The 14,196-nt window shown below is 34.4% G+C and overlaps 1 protein-coding gene across 1 annotated transcript; it reads right to left on the bottom strand.

Moving 5' to 3' along the window:
• Positions 1-819: 819 nt before the first annotated feature.
• On the bottom strand, positions 820-12,584 carry LOC123565775 (organic cation/carnitine transporter 2-like). The gene is made up of 7 exons (XM_053552555.1): positions 12,564-12,584; positions 11,769-11,915; positions 10,363-10,550; positions 7,247-7,296; positions 6,780-6,912; positions 5,620-5,692; positions 820-975 (listed from the first exon to the last, which is right to left on the bottom strand). Exons 1-7 carry the CDS (start codon positions 12,582-12,584, stop codon positions 820-822), a joined length of 768 nt encoding a protein of 255 aa, XP_053408530.1.
• Positions 12,585-14,196: the final 1,612 nt, after the last annotated feature.

Genomic DNA, 14,196 nt, shown 5'->3' with positions numbered 1-14,196 from the left:
ATTTTACTCGTTTTTATCATAAAAATCCAATTGAATCGGCAGACTAAATATCACATATTGAAGTGATAGCATTTGCAATACAATTGCTCTACTCTTCCCTGATATTTCTCAAAATTGTATTTCTATTTATTTTTTTTCGCACTGGTATCAACGCAATATTTCTGTCCCTGCTCCCATAAGTGTGCTTATAACATTTGTAGTGTTTTCCGTCTTGTGTTCACGCAAGATTTTCACAGGAAACGCGCACTTAAGTGAAGTAGTACGTTTAAGACAGAGTATATAATTTTAAGTGCGCGTTTGTAATATCATATATATTGTCATGTGTTTAGGTCGCTGACGCACAGCCTGTACATTTGAAGTCAATCTGACAACTGCGCCAGGGAGTCGACTCTTTGGCTCAGTGGTTAGAGCACTGGACTAGAGACCTTGGTTCGAATCCCGCCACAGACAGTTGGGATTCTTCCTCATAAAGTGCTACGCTCTTTAATTTCTGTTACGCCCAAAACTCGTAAGATGGGGGCTCGCATAGCCTGTACATTTACACATTTGAAATTCTATCCTCTTCAATTTCTGTTACGGCAAAAAGTCGTACGACATGTTATACGACATGCTATATTTATATAGCACCCTTTTTCAAAATGAATTACATATACTATATATACACATCGTCATACAAAGGCAGCCACTCATCACGGGTGCCATATTCTCCTTCTACCAGTGCAGATACAGATACAGAGCGATCAGAGCCGGAGCGAGACAAAACCCCAAGAACAGAGAGATAGAGACATTTTAGATACAAGCATGTCCTGTTAACTTAGCCTAACTCTTTGTGAATAGAAAGTCTGGCTGCTCTTTTAAATGTCTAGTATAGAACACCAATACACGCAAAGCCATTTTTCCATGAAAGTACGAATCTTGGCATATAAGTTGGGTGGGAGACTTTCCATAGCATGTAAGACCTTCAAGTTCCTGGACCTGAATACGAACCCTGATCTCTACATTGAATTTACTAGCACCAGGTCACCAGTGAAAAGATCAGAACCAGTAAATAGGAGACCATGTGGGATTCATACTTTTTACTGACCATCCAAAGCCATATTTGACCATATATAGCATAATTCATTGTACTGACCCCATATATATGTCGAAGGTGTGTGATCGCCGACACAAAAGTCTGAAACGCATAATAAAAATACATTTCTATAGCGACGCGACATAAGGTCGAGGCCAGATGAGCATAACAGGGACATGATGGTCCTTTGTTTAGGTGTTTCAAACACTTAAATCGCTAGTTGTAAGAACGGTGACTTAGATTATTGCTTTACTGATATGTCATATGATTCATTTTTGGGGCCTTCAAAATGTGACACGTTTGTTGATTAACGTTTGAGGGGTCACCTTAATCAGGTAGGCAATCTTGCTTCGTTGTGCAAGATACGTACATGATGGTAGAATTACGAGAGGTTAAAATTCATTTTTACATGGATTAATATTTCTATCAGCATCTTAGCTGTCAAAACTCAGAAGTGTGTAGTTAAACATATTTATAAACTACGTCATTTAAAAAAACTGACTATGACAGGACAAGCCTTTATATTACAATTATATTGCACCGTTTAATTGGGTTATTTCTTGTCTAGATCAAAATATGATAATAAATACTGATTTGCCGAGTTTAAACGCAATATATCTCATATAAAAACCTAAAAGGTTCAACGGATCCCTCATTTTATTACAAAATATATTGTGTTGGATATACTTTAATTACATGTTCAATCTGACTAAAGTACATCTCCTATATTACGCTACGCATAGGATCTGAAAACGACCTATTCATTGCCTCGTTCTGACGGCTCTTTCGCTAGCCAATCAGAGCCTACCTTACAACATCTTGCAAATCTACATGTAGCACTGACTTTTGATATTTACAATTCTTATGTCGTAATGTATCAGATAGCCGGTTAGCTCAGTTGGTAGGTCACTTGCTTTGTAAGCGAGGGGTCCCGGGTTCGAGTCCTGGAATAACCGCATATTTTTCTTATCCTTTGACAATCGAACAAGTCGTCTGATTGGATAACATAAAAATAGCAATAATGGAAATCCAAAATATACAGAAGACGAATGTGAATAGGTCGTTCTCAGATCTTCGTTTAGAAGATCAAGTACTTTAGTCAGATTGATTACATGTTTTTCAGTGAATTTTCGAAATATTAAAGTGAAATATATCTGGTATTTTCACAGTGAAAAATATCAAAGGTAAGATAATATAGGATGTGTACATTTAGTCAAAACATAAAATATAAAGACGTGTTTGTTTTACATGTAAGATCAAAATATCTTTTACCTGTGAGCGCCATATATTACATTCTAACTCATGGCTATGCCACTCGTGAAAATATTGCATCTGGTGTACACTCGTGAAAGATATTTCATTCTTGCATGCCAGACAGGATTTCCGTGTTATTGCCGGTGCTAGAAATACTCGTCTTACACACGGGGTGTAAGATGACTAATGTGCATTTACGAATGAATGCATAAACTCATAAGTTACTATAGTAAAAAAGTAGCTCAAAAGTAAAGCATTCGTTTTACTTTATTTCTTCTATTAATCAAACAATAAAGCATGCAAGGAAAAGAATACATCACTAGTTGAATGTGCGGATGGAAATATCTGGCCGAGAGTGTCAATTTCTTTCACTCTGTTGATTGTGCTACGCTGAGTGAAATGCAGACAAATCGTTTATCCTAAACGACGCTGTTCACAGTTTTAAAGCTAACTTTGGCTCAGTATATTTAGCAAGAATATTGATATATCTCAAAATGATAAGTAAGTTTAATAAATATGATAAAAACCTGTTCAAATACCAACATATATCAAATTAAAGAAAGAGCTGAATACGGTCTGCGTATCACATGAATAAGGGTGTGATAAGAGTCTTTTGTGTAGAGAAGTGCTTTTTAAAAGATTTTCCTTGTTACAATTGTCGTCTGTATATGAAAAAGTTTCTTGCTTTTGTAACTTATTCAGATTGCATATTAAAATGAATACTTGTTTGCTTTGATCTATTTGTTATAAATTATTAAATTGATTTATTATATATGAATATTTTTCTTTAGTATGGAATGCAAATATTGAACTCAGTTGAAATCTGTTTTATTATATATATGCTATATAATGACTGAATCTCCTTACACTGAAATGAAGGTACGCTGCATACAGTTTATCTATGTGATATGACTACGGTCAAACTTTGCTTATGAAACAGAAATATTGAAATAATTACAATTGTATGTTTTGCTTGACCTTCACTTTTTTATAGGTGTGACGTCATTGTCCAAAGATTCATGAATAGCGAATATGCTATTTGTTAAAGCGGGATCAGTTGGCCTATTTTAGAAATAAATAAAAATATTAATTAAAAAAAATCCTTTATTCGATTTTTTTCTCATGTATTCTAATCTAACTTGATTTGTAGCATCTTTATTAGGCCCGCAGCCAACTTTGTTTAGCTGGGACATTTGACCCCTTTTAGGGGCTGCTAGAGCTAAAACTAGAAATGCCTTTATACAGCGTCTCATGAACAGCTTGGTGGATCGTTGTCATACTTGGTCTGGAGCATCATTATAAGGTCCTCTTCCAAATTTATTTATATAGGAACTTGGGCCCTATTAGGGAACACTATAGCTAAAAGTAGATGTGCCTTTCTTCGCATTAACCACTAAAATGTAATGGATTTTTATCAAACTCGATGTGTAACAATATCGTAAGGTCTCTTGCTGTTTTGTTACAAATGGGGATAGGGACCAATTTAGCTAAACATATAAACACGTTTAATGACCTCTTTTCATGAACCGCTTCATGAATCTTCATCAAACTACTGCTGTAATTATTCGTCTAAGGATAAACGAAACAAAATTGCAACCCTACGAAACCTTTGCGAAAAATTAAAAGAGAACCATTTAAATTGTTAAAGTGCGGTGTTTAGTTTTGCAATTTGAAAAATGTTAGATGAAAGATGAATGTTAGATGAAAAATTCATAAACTTCTTTCCTTATTACAATTCGCCGACAATCATTTTAAAGATATTTCTTGTTAAATTTGTCTTTAAGATATTTTTGTAGTTGTTGCCCTTTAAGATGAACATATCTTATATATTATTTCTTTTGATTTCTATGAGGTGTCTTCTTTCTTTAACCATAATTCATTTTGATTTCTATAACATTTCTAAATTGTCATTATATTGACAGATATTGGGATATTTCAACAATTTTAACCGAAATTATTCCTGCATTCCTATCATTCTTTAAGCAAAGTATGTAATATTCGGGGCCTCAGTGACCGAGTGGTTAAGGTCGCTGACATCAAATCACTTGCCCCCCTCATCGATGCGAGCTCGAGCCTTACTCGGGGCGTTGAATTTTTCAAGTGAGGAAGCCATCTAGCTGGCTTGCGGAAGGTCGGTGGTTCTACCCAGGTACCCGCTCGTGATGAAATAATGCATGGAGGGGCACCTGGGACCTTCCTCCACCATCAAAGCTGGAAAGTCGCCATATGACCTATAATTGTGTCGGTGCGACGTTAAACCCAACAAAAACAAATAAATGTAATATTCAGAATAGTTATTTGGATCTTTTCAACTGGTGTAGGTTGGATGAAAGTGGATGTTAATCTACAATTAATGCCATATTTCATAATTACCTTGAAGGCAAAGATCTCTGCATTGTCTCGTTTTTCAGACAAAGTTATACTTGGTACGAATCATAGCCGTAAAATATCCGTAAATATTCATATTTCAATCTTATACATACAAAGATATACCACTTTTGTACAAAGAAATTATGAGAAACATGTCATTCAAACGTTTTGAATCGTAGACGATTTGCATTATTATGCAAATAGTTTAGATATAAATATCTCTGCTATCACTTAATCAGTGTCAATTATCACTTGAAGGATTCGGGTTCTTTGGATGAATCTCATATGGAGTCCGGCAGTGTCACATCCTTTGTTTCTTTCAGACGCGCAATAGTTCCAGCCGACAGAAATATCAAAACCCCACAGGTAAAATACATCAGTCCAGGAAAATTTTTATCCTGTCAAGTATGACAGATGCAATTAGCTTTCTCGTACAAGATTGTTTATTTACAGCAGCATGTAATTCAATAATGTTTGTTATCTTAAAGACATGGTTGCAATATACATGCCATTCACAAAAGTTTTGCATTAAACAGAAGTGGTAATAAGTAATTTTTAAAAGCAAAATTATGTAGAGCTCAATGTTAACATAGAAGATCATATTATGTAAAACGTTCTTGTCTACAGGCGTACAAGATGCCATCGTTACTTAATCAATTAATAAAATGAATGTTTTCACTTTAAAAAATAGTCATGTATTCTATTAAAATTCATGTGTTAAAGACATGGTTCGGTCTAAAAGGCTTTTGACTGAATCAATGCATTTTGTTACAAATTCATGCAATGTTTGTCTACAATATATCGCAGGACATGCCTACGTAGTCAGCATATGTAGCAAAATTAAACAGTGCCATTTAACTTTCTTGTTAAAGCCATTTTAGTATTAGTTATTATAAAGGGGAAACGTTTGACTACGAACTTACAAGATGAATCAACAAGGGAGCTGCTACTGCACCAATTCTTCCAACTGTTGACTGAAAACCATAACCTATTGTCCTGAAAAATATTACAACAGATTAACAAGTGATTGTATATGACCTAATTATTAACGTTTTAATCAAGAAGTCAGTTTATGCGTTAGTGTTTACAGCACCATAACTGCATGTGTCGCATTTGTTAAGACTGTCGTCAACTAAACCCTGTAATAAAAAACCCCCTCGACGTTGGAAGGAAATGGTACGCTTGTATACTATAAAATTTGAATGTGTGAAGAAGCAAATGTTTAGAATTCATGATAAAAAGTTTATACAATTATTTTGTTTATAAAATATTGATGCAAATATTGAAATTATGTTCAAGTAATGGATGAATGATCACAGGAGCGCAACAGAACATTATAATGTTAATGTGGCATCATCGTCGTGTCATTTACCTGGCTCAGTTATTACCTTGCCTCTTGAATGTACGCGGATTTAGTTCATTTTTAACAAATCATTTGCCATGTACATTGATATGTACGTCATAATATACATACTATTTTGACATAACTTATGAAGAAAAAACATACTCATATCGTAAACTGAGGGGTACTTTAACATCGAATCACGCGAGAGAAGGGTTTTTACGAAACTGAAACATTTGCAAAATATAGAACATCTCCGCTTCTGTGCACTTTGTAATCTGAATGTCAAGTCCGTACGCTTTCACACAGACGTCAATGCCATGTATTATTTTACTTCTACAGATAAGACAGAGATAGAAATACAATTAAACGAATAAATGTATGTGTGTTCCTACTAATTTCATAAAACAGTTCTGTACAAAGATCATTAACTTTAGACCTAAATAAAAGGTACAGTAAAAGAGGTAAAATAAATGGGGTAAAGGCAAACAGTTACAAATATTTGGCAGCTAGTACCTGTATAAAATTGTTTCGTTCCGATAAATAAAACAAAAACATGCCATAGTGACAAGGTATATAACATTCTTAATATAATATATAGTGAAAACATACTGTAAGCATAAATGTAAGAATTAAAAAATATTTGTATACTTGATGTACTTGAAAGTAGCAAATATACCTTTGAAACATGCATGTATGTCCCTACTATTCCCCTTCAATTATGGCTCACAAATGTCTTACCTCACTACAGTGGGATACAATTCCGTAGTATAGATAGTAATTGCAAGGTATGCCGTTGAAACAGACATTTTTGCCAGTAAAGAAATGACCAAAGTGGCAACTGTGAGAGACATTGAAGACCCTTGGATCTGATCTGAAATGGAAAACAAACTTTTTACAAGCATTTATTAATTGACAAAAACACAGTGCGTGATTTGTTCTCATAGATATGTCTGTGTATACCTAATTACATTTTTGGATTTTCTTTATTATCTTGATAAGTTTGATTTAGATTTACAAATGGCCAGATAACATCTCTTATTTTAAAACACAGACTGCATTCTAGCAACCCCTACGCATGTACTCGCGACGTATGCAAAGAATTGTCAACACGTGTGTTGTATGGTGTTTGATAAAAAGGCGACATCTGTACATGACCCTAACTTTTGGTATTATTATTCAAACTGAACACACAGACTTGAGGATACACTTAGGAGTAGATGGGTGATTTGCTTTAACATGATTTTTCTCCTCATATCTGAAGAATAAATATGTTGTGTAGCATACCAAATGAGTGTTAAAGATTGATCTATACCATGGTACTACTTTCATAACATTTTATACATCACGTTTCTTTTAAGATAACAAATGTGTAAAAGTCTATTTTTATCTTCAAACAGATTCAAATCTCTCATCGGTACTTTAAATGTGCCAAACTTTTGTGTGCGGTATCGGAGGTCCATAAACTAGCAAAGAGTATCACAAATTTTCCCAAAGGTGATACATCTTTATAGAATACCCTTCAAAGAAAACGACCGCCAACTTTTATGCAATATCCTTCATAAATAAAGGAATTGAATCACATCAAACACTTCACCATTCTGAAAAACGAAGAAAATGTATAACGAGAACTAAAACCTTAGGCTTCAATTTCGTCAAAGCATGAACTTCCCTTATTGTTTTCTGCCAACGAATCAGACAACTCATTCTTCCATTCTTTGTATTTATAGGTCCGCAATTTGAACATTATTGATAATTATTCACAAATAAGTAACCCTCTACACCAAGACAGCAAGTCAAAATCAGTTATATTTTCCTGATGAAAATCACCAATATATAATTTCAATAACACCAAAGCAATATAACTCCCATTAACGCTCCCTCTAGAGCATTGGATGGCCGCATTATAATTACTGAGATTCAGGACATCAAATGCTAAACTGATTGTCAAGGAATACCGTGACTAAATTTATAGCCTGGCTGTTCTTTTCAGAAGGGTGTTATTGTAAACACATGTTAATCCTAGAAATTCATCAAATAAAGGTGATGTATCTGAACTTTATATTCATTGTTTTTTCTTGTATCTAAATACAGGAAAGTATGGTGACTTTATATAAAATAAAAACAAAAAATGTCAATGGACCCCTTAGGTTGTCTTACAGGTTTTTGTTTGATAGATTTATTTCTTAACAAATACATCAGCCACTTACAAAATTATTTGCTTATTTTGGAAATTGTCAATTAAAAAAAACGTATGAGCCGTGCCATGGGAAAACCAACATAGTGGGTGTGCGACCAGCATGGATCCAGACCAGCCTGCGCATCCGCGCAGTCTGGTCAGGATCCATGCTGTTCGCTAACAGTTTCTCCAGTTCCAATAGGCTTTAAAAGCGAACAGCATGGAGCCTGACCAGACTGCGCGGATGCGCAGGCTGGTCTGGATCCATGCTGGTCGCACACCCACTATGTTGGTTTTCCCATGGCACGGCTCATATTTCTTACCAAAATGTTGCAAAATACCAGAAACACAACTGAGTATACTTGACAGGCAATATGCAACGAGACATGATTTCTTTCTACCGAATCTGAAAAGCAGTGTACACGTATATATTTAGGAAACGATTAAATTGCAATGAGTAAATTTTAAAAGTACAATTTTCTTTTCAAGTGTAATCGAATTTCATGTATATCTCTGCACAATCAGATCTTTTAGTTATGTTACAATATTTGACTGAAAGCGGCCACCCACGGTTAACGTAAGGCAAACTGGGAAGGAAATCAGCGACCGCCGGCAAACAAAGCTCGAGGCAAAGATGGTGACATTCTTGTGCCGCCACGGAAGAGTGACGTTTGAAAGCTACGACATCATTGACTGAATTCCTAACAGATTCTTTTTACTTCAAACTGTAAAATACAAAGGAAAGCTAAAAATCCTCTGCAACCATTAAATTCTGGAATGAATCAGTAAAGCTTGACATGAGACTTTAATCTATATATCTGTTCCACACCTGTAAAGTAATAAAACGTATTAGCGTCTTATGACTCTTTCACGCTTCCGTAGAATCAACATTAATTACACGAAATTTATTTTGAAAGTATTTCTAAAATGTCTATGTCTATAGATCTCAAATACGGAAAACCATACATATCTTGTACCCTTGCTCCGTTACGGACCCTGTAGGATTTGTGTTTATTCAGGGTTCAAGTATGTTTTCGTAGATGAAAAGCTGACATGTCGTGCTAAAACCCATATATTTTCAAATTGTTAGAAAAACAAAAACATACTCCACGCGCATACATTTTGAAAGGCTGACCCCTGCGCGTGACCCCTGACTATCGACCAATGCAAAGGCGAGTTTTGTTTTCACGTTTAGCCTGTTTACTCTCATTTTCTTTACTTCCGGAAATAGCTAAAGGTTGATTGAAGTTATTTTCTGTGTTGTTATAAACATACCTATGCCTGGTGAGATTGCACATAAATGTGCCCGGTGTCCTAAGGATATACATAGTGCAAGTAAGCCATGCGTGAAATGTGACAAAAAAAGGTTAAATATCAGGAATTTGTTCCATGGTTAGCTTTAACAACCTAACATTAACACATTTTTAATTTTACCTGTTCAATAATGGTCCGGTTACTAAATGTACAGGTATGTCCACCAGGTTGATAAGGAATATGGTCAGATAAATGTTGACGGAAATGCTCTCCATTCCAAGGGACATACTATACCAAGCTGTGCTAACAGAAAACCTTGAAAATAATATTTCGTTTAACATTATTTTGATAACATAGCTATATATGCGTGCGAATATGTTTTTATCTGATTGCTTTTGTTAGGAAAGTTATTTCTAATCGACATCTAAAAACTTCAACATTAATATGGCATCATAGGAGCTTTGAAAAACAATTCAGTTTTTAAATATTCATGTCTTGATATTAGTTACAAATTTCTATTTGATAAGGATTTCTTAATCCGACTGACTATACAGCCTATTATGATTTTACATCTACTTTTTGGATGAATTTGAGACAGATCGTGTTAAAGTGTCAAATAGAAAGTCTCTGTTGATACATATAATTGATACCAAATTTACGTTGATGGGATTGAAAGGATAGGATTACATGTATACTTTGTACAACATCGATGCTATTGTTTCTCATTTACGAACATGTTTGATACGTAGAATTCTTTATAGGTATAGGACTATCGAAAATCCTATTTTTGTAGTTTCCAGTAAAATGTTAGATATTACTTGCCAAAGTGTTGACAAAGGCAACGTAATATTTCGGAGAATTGTCGATGTCAATAAAGTGGCGACAGTGTACTCAGTAGTGGTGTTTGATGGTGTATTTATTTCTGTTTCCGCTGAATCAAATAGTTTCTTTAAATTTGGTTTTGGCACCCTGTTAACATTTGCTACGAAGTCGATAGATCTGTCAGCTTGTTCAAACTTCATCTTGGAAACCAACCATCTGAAACTTTCTGGAACAAGGCTGAAATAAATAATAAAAAGAAAGTTTGTTTATGCATTATGTTTCAAACTGAATTTCTGTGTTACTGTGTTAAAATCATAATCAGTACAAAGAACAGCCTATGAACAAATGCGTAAATTCTATCTCATTTCATTACCTAAATAGCCTACTAGTTAAAGATGATACTTTCAAATTAAACGTTTATAAGATCGTGACAAAAACTATTTGTGCCTGCTTATTTCCCTGTGAGTTGAGATAAGATCCGGTTTATTGCCACTTTCAAAATTGCGCTAAAATGAAAATGAAAATGAAACGTGTATCAGTAATGAATTTATATGAAATCTTTGGAAAAAAAAACACGCGCCTAAGTGACCTTGACGGAATGTATGATTTAAGTATACTGACATTTTGGATAGTGGTGGATGTTCCGGATATCATAAAATAAATCTTTGTTCCGGAATACGGAAACAAAGTTCATGTGCTTAAAGGAATTGCAGCTGAAATGTTAATTGATACGTCTGGCAGACTAACTTTATCATTTTAAAGATTAAATCTAATAATATAACTGTTCACTCTTGCTATTCCTACCAATGTTAAAAAATCAAATTGAAATTGAGAGATCTCCTTAATAATGGGCAAACACCCTAATACATATACATTTATTACACATATAGAAAATATGTTAATTTACAGCATCTGAGAATTTATGTTAACAGTAATTCTGAGCATATTTATTATCATCTTCATTGTTAAAAGAAATTCTATACGCGAAAATGCCTTTTAAATTGCAATTTTCCTGTATACTTCTAACTTCCACCAAAGAAACTTGCTTGATGTTTATGTTTCTTTTTTCAAATCCGTATTGCATACCATCCCATCTTTCTAATGACTGCATTTTAAGTGCATCCTGGTAAAATCAGGTTTTAATCAAATTATACATGTAAAACATATTTAATTTGAACATGCTTAGCTACATATAGTTACCACAGAATCATTAGAAAGAATATGCCAATGAGTGTCTTTAACAGATGTATTCTTTTCCAATCGTGTAACCACCATGCAACGATTGCATATAAAATATATATGAGAGGTTCCGCAGGGATACACACTACTAACGGTCGCCATAGCGACGGTACAAATTCTATCATCAGCGGAAATTGTACTGTAAAGCAAATCCCAACTCCAATGCCAATGAAAAAACGAACAACACAATATGTCTGCCATGACTGCATAAAATAGCCCACGAAATTGAAGACAACCATAGTGGTAAATCCTGTGAGCATGGTTGGTTTTCGTCCAGTCGAGTCCGCCATCTGACCAGCGATGATGGATCCCAGAAGAACACCTACCATCTGAATTGATGTAATGAAAGCCACAATCCATTGTCTGTCACATACAAGGTTCCACTGTAAGTATAGCAGATAAAACATAGTAAGTGTCATTGTAAGTGTTAAAAAGATTATGTAAGACATTTGTATTATATACTTTCCATGTATAATCACACATGTTATATAGACTCATTCATACAATGACTACTTAGTTTTGCAATTGTGAAATTAGAATTTAGTTGAAATCCAACATACCTTTTTTCAAAGCATAAAACGCCTGTTCAAATTTTACAAAAATGTAAGCTTGTTTATATACTATCTACTACAAGTATATTCATTATTTTCAAACACATTGCTAATAACAGTTAGATAATATCTTACAAAGAACTGTGTAAGCTATAAACTAATATCTCTCCAAGGTTCAGTATTTAAGTAAAATGTTGCAACGCAGACGTGTCTAAATGCTTAAAAGAGCATAGGAATAATGAAGCATTTTAGAAGAATCCTATCGAAACATAGAACACAGTCAAACAAAACAACAGATAATTTGGGTTGACAGTCTGCTCATGTTATAATACAATCTGCAACATTCTCGCTTCCACCAACACCTGCTGTAGCGAACTTAAATTATATAGATATGTTAAATGTACTCCACGACCCTACAAACCAAAAATAAATCAAATTACAATGCAAACTGATAATTCACAATTTTGTCACTAAATATACCTCTGATACGACTGTATCCATGCTATTGAGAAATATGTACGAACTACATGTCGCACTCTGTCCGACCGAGCACAGACGGTAAGTAGAAAGCTCACTCAGGTTTAATGTAGACAGCGTGGTTAACTTAACGTCGAGTGTGTGACAGGTGAAGTCAGAGTCGTAGCCAATAAATGACATAGCCAGCATGCTCCAGACAGTTACGGTGCTCGAAATGTGAACAATTGCACAGAGAAGTTTCTGCAAGAGGCCACAACCGCCAAGTTCATCAATCAGATGCTCAAGTTGTGAACTGTAAGACGACATTTCTGAAATACATAAGACATTCCATGTAAGGAAAAAACACATTTGTTTCTACGAGATTTGTGACACTAAGATATTTGTGATACTAAGAGGCCAGCACTGGTTCTACCCAGGAAAGTAGGCTTCGCGTGCATCTATGCTAAAAGATTTCTCTCTCTCTCTCTCTCTCTGTATTCTTTGTTGAGATGGGAAGGCGTGGGGTGCTTTCTCCCGCTATGTCCATCTGGTCAAGATCTGTCAAGATTTTGACGCTCTAAGTGGCTACTGCCTTTGTATGTAAGACAAATACAAATACATAGTGTAACTAAATGCGCATCCCAAGAGGACATCTCTACTGAGATTCATTGTTATTATTTCTTGACTATCTAGGACATTATGTCCATTCATTGTAACTGTAAAACAGATGCCAGCTTTAGACGGTTCTGGAATATGGGAGGGTTGTAGCAAAATTTAATTTTCTTGCATTTAAAGGACTCAGTCAACACAAGTTGCATTTTTGACTTCCAAAGGATATTCTTATAGATTTGATTTGCATTTGGGAAAAAAACGTTCAAGTTAAGATACTAATTACGAGTTCTTGTTTCTTGTTTGGTATAAATGCTGTAAATGTGCAGTTTTTCGCGTAAAGATGCAAGCTCGGGAAGAAGAAAATTTCATCATTGCTTTTTCAAGGTTATCTTTGAGTAGGCAATAATGAAATAGATTTTTATTAAACGAAAATGAAATAAAGAAAAGGAAACCTGTGGACTCTTCTCAAGTATGTCACAACCAAGCCTTCTCATATGGCACCAGCACTGCTTTTTTTTCATCGAAGTTAACCCAAGAGTGATTTAAATAAGCTAAAACCTTCACCACAGTCGGGCGAAAATAAATGAAAATAAATTGATATATTGAATATGTTAGGAATACGAGGTAATTTGAATTACCAATGAGCCACAGATTCGGACACAATACCAGTTTTAAAATATGAATTGTCTAACAGGCTCCACAAAAGTAAACTTAAAAACAAAGTATAAGACCATTTTGAGTTATGTAAGTTTACGATTAAATATAGTTTTGATAAAATATAAGAATGTATTTATATAATCATACCTAGATATTGTTTGTTAAATATCCTCTATAGTGTGTTTAATGTTTAAGACTGATAGACAGAAAAAACTTTGTAATACATTACATAATATACACGATACTTTCAATTTCATTATAAATATAATATAGGCCCGTATGCTGTACGATAATTAAAATTTTCTGTAACAGCTTGAACTATGGTGGAAATATGCGTGCTTTAACCGTTTTGTTTCATTATAGTTTTCCTTCATTTGTTCATTATTTC

This window comes from Mercenaria mercenaria, chromosome 1 (genome assembly GCF_021730395.1).
Source record: "Mercenaria mercenaria strain notata chromosome 1, MADL_Memer_1, whole genome shotgun sequence".
Taxonomy (NCBI): domain Eukaryota; kingdom Metazoa; phylum Mollusca; class Bivalvia; order Venerida; family Veneridae; genus Mercenaria; species Mercenaria mercenaria.
This window is presented reverse-complemented; position numbering and strand designations above follow the sequence as displayed.

Coding starts and splice junctions, on each gene's coding strand:
- LOC123565775 (XM_053552555.1), bottom strand. CDS start 12,584: ATGGATACAGTCGTATCAGAG. Junction 7,297..10,362: donor CCATCAAACACCACTACTGA/GTACACTGTCGC, acceptor TTTATTCTTCAG/ATATGAGGAGAAAAATCATG. Junction 976..5,619: donor CTCCCTTGTTGATTCATCTT/GTAAGTTCGTAG, acceptor GTTCGTATTCAG/GTCCAGGAACTTGAAGGTCT.